The sequence below is a fragment of the Notolepis coatsorum genome, assembly GCF_963971535.1.
Source record: "Notolepis coatsorum genome assembly, chromosome: 1".
Lineage (NCBI taxonomy): Eukaryota > Metazoa > Chordata > Actinopteri > Aulopiformes > Paralepididae > Notolepis > Notolepis coatsorum.
Window position 1 is genome coordinate 86,890,681 of NC_140165.1, and position 6,096 is coordinate 86,896,776.

Here is a 6,096-nt window from a genome sequence, read left to right on the forward strand (position 1 = left end):
GCGTGTGTGAGGAAGGGACAGGAGGGAGAGTACAGGGACCAGGTGGGAGCCTTCAGCGACTGGAGCGAATGGAACGGCCTTCTCCTGAACGCAAAAAAGACCAAGGAGATGGTACTGGATTTCCGCAGGTCGAAACCACCTCTGCAACCAGTCAGCATACGGGGAAACAACATTGCGACGGTGCAGACATACAAATATTTAGGCGTGCACCTAGACGATAAGCTGGCCTGGGCTGCAAACGTGGAAGCGCTCTATAAGAAAGGACAGAGCCGGCTGTTCTTCCTTAGGAGGCTCAGGTCTTTTAATGTGTGTGGGGAAATGTTGTTCATGTTCTATCAGGCAGTGGTGTCAAGTGTGCTCCTCTACGCCGCTGTCTGTTGGGGTGGTAATACCACGGCCAGGGATGCCAGGCAGCTGGATAAGCTGGTCAAGAAGGCTGGCTCAGTGGTGGGGAGGAGACTGGACCCACTGGGGACCGTGGTGGAGAGCCGCACGCAGAGCAAGCTGCTGGCCATCATGGGCAATACCAACCACCCTCTCCACCACACCCTGGTGGGGCAGAGCAGCAGTCGCAGCGGACGGCTCATCTCCCTGCACTCACGGACTGAGCGGCACAGGAGGTCCTTTGTCCCCACAGCCATCAGACTGTACAACAGCGTAATATAGTGCGGTAGGGACCTGACCTCTGACCCACACACCTGTTTTTACACCTGCTTTTATACACTGTTTTATACACCTGTTTTTATCTAATCATCCCGAGGGAGATTCAAACCCCGGTCTCCCACACCGCAGGCAGCAACACAGACCGCTATACCAAGAGGTGAATCCACTACTTCGCAACGTGTCTATCTGTCTTTGAGGATGTGAGAGTGAGTTTAACCCATAGCACCACTACTCACCCCAGCCCTTATTGACTGCTTCACGATACCATCCGTTACATATCTATCTATCTATCTATCTATCTATCTATCTATCTATCTATCTATCTATCTATCTATCTATCGATCTATCGATCTATCGATCTATCGATCTATCTATCTATCTATCTATCTATCTATCTATCTATCTATCTATCTATCTATCTATCTATCTATCTATCTATCTCAGCATCGACGGGGCACCGGTCGAGAGAGTGAACAGTTTTAAGTACCTTGGAGTCCACATATCCGAGGACTTGACATGGACCACACACATTGATAGTGTAGTCAAGAAAGCACGACAACGCCTCTACTTCCTTAGGTGCCTAAGGAAGTTCAACGTGAGTCAGAAGATCCTTAAGAACTTCTACTCATGCACAATAGAGAGCATCCTGACTGGCAATATCACCTCCTGGTTTGGGAATAGCACCGCACAAGACCGTAGCAGACTGCAAAGAGTGGCCCGTTCAGCCGAACACACAATTGGAGGTGGGCTTCCCACTCTCCAAGACATTTACAACAAGCGTTGTAATAATAAGGCCAAGAGAATAATAAAAGACTCTAGCCACCCAAACAACTGCCTCTTTGAACTGCTGCGGTCAGGCAAGCACAGAGACTCAGAAAGAGCTTCTATCCCCAGGCCATCAGGATGCTCAATGACAATTAACACTATGTAACAAACCATCAAACACACTCACAGCACACACACCCACACGTACACACCCACTTTAAATGGACAACTCACTGTAGCACCCACTTTACACACTTTAGACACTAACACACTTTATATTTATATTTATTGGCAACTCATTGCACATAGCCAAGCCTTGCACCTTACCTTACCACCACAAGGTGGCACCACAAGCCACCTCATCCCATTTACCCCATCCCATTTATATTGTACTGTAACTAATCTGCATTGTATATTGTACATATGTATATTGAAAAGTTTTGTCTTGTTTACACTTGTTTAAGTACTTGACTTTCTATTTTATACTTATTATACTATTTATAATTATCTATTTTTACCTAGCACACTCTCAGGAGCAAAACAGAAAGAAGCATTTCATACAAATAAAGAAACTTGCAACTTGAACTTGACCACATTGATATAATCCCCAATTGCTAGGAATCAATGCTAAACACTGGAAAAGGCCATTTATAATGCATGGGACCTTTAACATATTGTATAATTATTTACATTTATATTTAGTCATTTAGCTGACGCTTTTATCCAAAGCGACTTACAAATTGTGTACAACATGTCAGCAGTTTTAGTAGTTTTTTTATGAAAAGATAATAATTATCAATAATAAGTCTTAACACTGCAAAACTGAACAGTGCTTCACTAGGAGTGCATAGCGAGCATTGACAATAAGAAAATAAGAACTTATTTTCTTAACGTGAGATATCAACTGAATGATTGTGTTTTGAGTCTGCAGTGGAAGTTCAGCCGTCCTGCCTGTGGCTGGAAGTTTATTCCACTACCGCGGGGCCAGGACAGAGAACAGCCTGCTATTCTATTTATCTATCTATTTATCACCCATCTATATTCAACAACATGAAACATCAACTCAGTGAAACAAGGAGTGGTTTCTGGGCGCGAGCTCACAGAGACACAGAGTGGCTGAGACGACAACATTCTGTTCTGTTTTCAAGACACACAGTGGAAAGCCACAGTAAGTAATGGAACAGTGAGCTACGCTGGTCTTCTCTTCTCTTTCTTCTCCTGTTGATTCGTCCGCAGAGCCGCGTGGATCCGAGATGAAAAGAAGAGCCCGGAGAAGCAGGAGTTTCTGATTGATTGCACATCTTCACTAGCAGCTACTGTACGCTTGAAAGAACGACCGGAAAATAAACCGCGGCGCGTTCAGCCAGGAGATATAGATGGTTTCATTATTTCCCCGGTAAACACGAGGTCAGCTTGCGTGCCTTTTCCTACTGTCCAAACCAAATGTGTTTTTAGGACAACCTGCTATGTCTAGAGACACACTCCTACACAGAGAGTTGAACAATGTTCCACTGTCTTATAGACCACTGCACTTCCATGCACTTCCACACAGAAAGGCCCACCTGGGTAACTGGCAACGCGGCAAGCTGGTCCCCAAGCGGGAATCGAACCCTGGACCTTCTAGCTGTGAGACGACAGTGCTAACCACTACACCAACATGTCGCTGACATTAAGTGGTTGTAGCTATGGCTGAGTCTCCTGAACACGTAGTCGATCGGCACTTATGTCGGCCAAGTTATAGTCACTTTTTCGCACCCACTCCCCAACTCAGCATGCACAGATTGATAAACCTAGATCTCTGGACAATCCGGAGAAACTCTGTGGGCAATGTGCCTCATGGGCGGGTCACCAGAAGCGGAGAGGGGGCTGGCAAAAGCCAGCAACAGCTGGGAGCTTTCCTCTTCATCAAAGTCAGAGTTGGCTAGGGAGTCTAGGTGGATTCACAGAGCTACCCGGTGATGAGGGCCTCCTCATTCGCGGAATCCAGAGGAAGGGGATGGAGATCATCACCCTGGGGGACAAAGGCTGATGAGAGGCGAGCCACCGGCTCTTCACAGGGAGAGTGCTGCAGCTGGGGCTCCAGAGAGTCTATGGCATGTGTGCGTGTGACTCGTCGTGGCCCCGGAAGCAAAGGACGCAGGCGTCTCCGGTGCCCAGCTTAGCCAGACAGGAGCGGCGGGTGCAGGAAGGCAGCCCTGAAAAGGGCCGTTGGGTTCTGGCGGATTGCTCATCGGCAAGAAAAGAGTTTCTATTGGCCTCAGAAGGTGCTGCAAAGCAAACTCCTCAGCTGAAAGGAACGGAAGGAAGAATGTACACTACAACCCCTGCTTATATACTAGCTGGGGGGGGGGGGGTGTGTAGTCCTGGTCTGTGATTTGTGCATTGATAAATGTATTTCGGCTATTGGTGCACAGAGCAGTTCAATAGGAGAAGCAAGATGTAGAGCCTGCATGACATATAACAGTAACAAGGCACTTGGTGGAAGAGCTGTTTTGCAGGCTGCATAGAGGTAGCTCTACGTAGGAGAGATTGACGTATTGTAGTCTATTGCATGTCCATGTGTCTGAGCTGTTGTTCTAAACTCATGTGATCATGAGGAAATGATGCTACTGACCCGAGGAAGATCCACCCGGATCAAATCATTATGTAACACAGTTTGGTGTGTAAGCTGTTTTCTATTCACTGACACTCCTGTCCTCCTGCCTGACACTCCTGTCCTCCTGCCTGGCTTGTACTATATCTGTACTATGTACTATATCTGTACTATGTACTATATCTGTACTATGTATATCTGTACTATGTACTATATCTGTACTGTGTACTATATCTGTACTATTTACTATATCTGTACTAGGGCTGACCCCTATTAGTCGAATAGTCGACTAATCGATCGAAAGGAGCCGTAGTCGACTGCCAACCTCTTAGTCGAATACAAACAAATAAATAAAATAAAAATAAGTTATTATTTAAAAAAATATATATTTTGTATCATTCTTTCCAAAATAAAAGAGCCCTAGAAGCGTATGGCACGCATATCAGAGGCTAACTGCCTAATAAAACAGGCACAGAGGCACTGAAAGAGGATTTCACCCATCTAATGAACACACTAGACTAGACAAATATCAAGATGTATCCATCAATGGACCAATTGCATGCTTTTGCAGAGGACAAGAAGCCTTCCGTTGACTCCTTCAGACATTAATGCCTAAATGGAATGATAAAAAAATTATAATATATATATATTATACTTTTTTTTCAATATTTTCTTTCATAGTCGACTATCGGCAAATGACGGCCAATCATAGTCGACTATCCAAATCCTTAGTCGGTGACAGCCCTAATCTGTACTATGTACTATATCTGTACTATGTACTATATCTGTACTATGTACTATATCTGTACTATTTACTATATCTGTACTATGTACTATGTACTATATCTGTACTATGTACTATGTACTATATCTGTACTATGTACTATGTACTATATCTGGATGCATGACAGATGCAGCTGTACACCCTGTCTTTCTGTCCATTCATCCAACCAACCCACCGCCTTACAAAACCTTATCAAAGTATTTCAAAAGTTGCACGTTATTTCCATTTGTTGGTCACTACAATGATAGTAGTGTACCATGATATTACCATCAATAATAATGAGATTATTCTAGTACAGAATTGGCACCATGATGACCATATAGTTTTACCCTGGCAGTACTATGGTAAATGATATATGCAATGGTCGGTACCAGGGTAAAACTGAAATTACCATCACCCTACCATGGTAATTAATGATCTGTCTGTCTGTCTGTCTGCATATCTGTATATGTTTACCTGTACTCCAACTAGTTTGGTGCTGTCCTCGATGTACCCTCCACCAGACTCCATCAAGGGGGGCGAGAGGCTGCCCCCACTGCCAGGGCCGTAACCTTGGTAACCAGGATCGTCATCGTCAGGAGAGAAGAGGCGCAGCTCGTCCTGCGTGAAATTGGCTTGACTGATGGCCTCCATGTCCAATCATATGTATTCTATGGGTAACACCATTTTACATGCAGCTACGCCCTGTAGAGATAGAACACACACACAAAACATTTATATTTAAATACAGTGATGTTAGGATGTGGCCAGGTGGTGGAAAAGGGGAGTCTGAGGCAGGTTGTCATCACCCAGTGTTTTGTTTTTATTTTCTTTCTTTTTGTTCACCAGTGGAAAAAAACTCTGCAGCACAATTATATACAATAATGAAACATGTCCATACAAAGAAATGCAATTAGAAAATAAGAGAAAAAAAGCAAAAACAAGGTCCTTGGCTCTGGGAACTAGCTCTGCTATCTCCAGCCTGGCTGTGTCTCTCTTCCCCTTCTACCTGAGAGGAGCTTCTGTCACAGGCTTTATGCTGGAAGCTTTGATAGAATAAATCAAGCAATACAGACATTATTTCCCAACTTAAATAATTCTGTACAAAATGGATACATTATTCCATACCGACCTATCATTACAAAACACTAAACAGGGTTTAGGGCGCTTTCAAAATCTATTCCCTTCTTATTATAAAAAAAAACACCTCTGTACTCTACCACACTTGATACATTCCGGATCTCCCCTCCAGAAAAGGTTTTGGACTTTCCCAGTTCTGGTTGGGCAGCCAGCGATTCTACAGAGAGCCAAG

The 6,096-nt window shown here is 44.3% G+C and overlaps 1 protein-coding gene across 1 annotated transcript in view; it reads right to left on the reverse strand.

Annotated features, from left to right (window-relative positions):
* npy2rl (neuropeptide Y receptor Y2, like) overlaps positions 1 to 5,438 on the reverse strand; it is a gene marked incomplete at both ends in the record, with an annotated part of 6,829 nt that extends 1,391 nt beyond the window's left edge. The window contains 2 exons of the mRNA XM_084329919.1: positions 3,381 to 3,439; positions 5,262 to 5,438. Coding sequence (XP_084186045.1) covers positions 3,381 to 3,439; positions 5,262 to 5,438 — 236 coding nt within the window. The remainder of the gene's footprint in view (positions 1 to 3,380; positions 3,440 to 5,261) is intronic.
* Between the last annotated feature and the right edge of the window lie 658 nt (positions 5,439 to 6,096).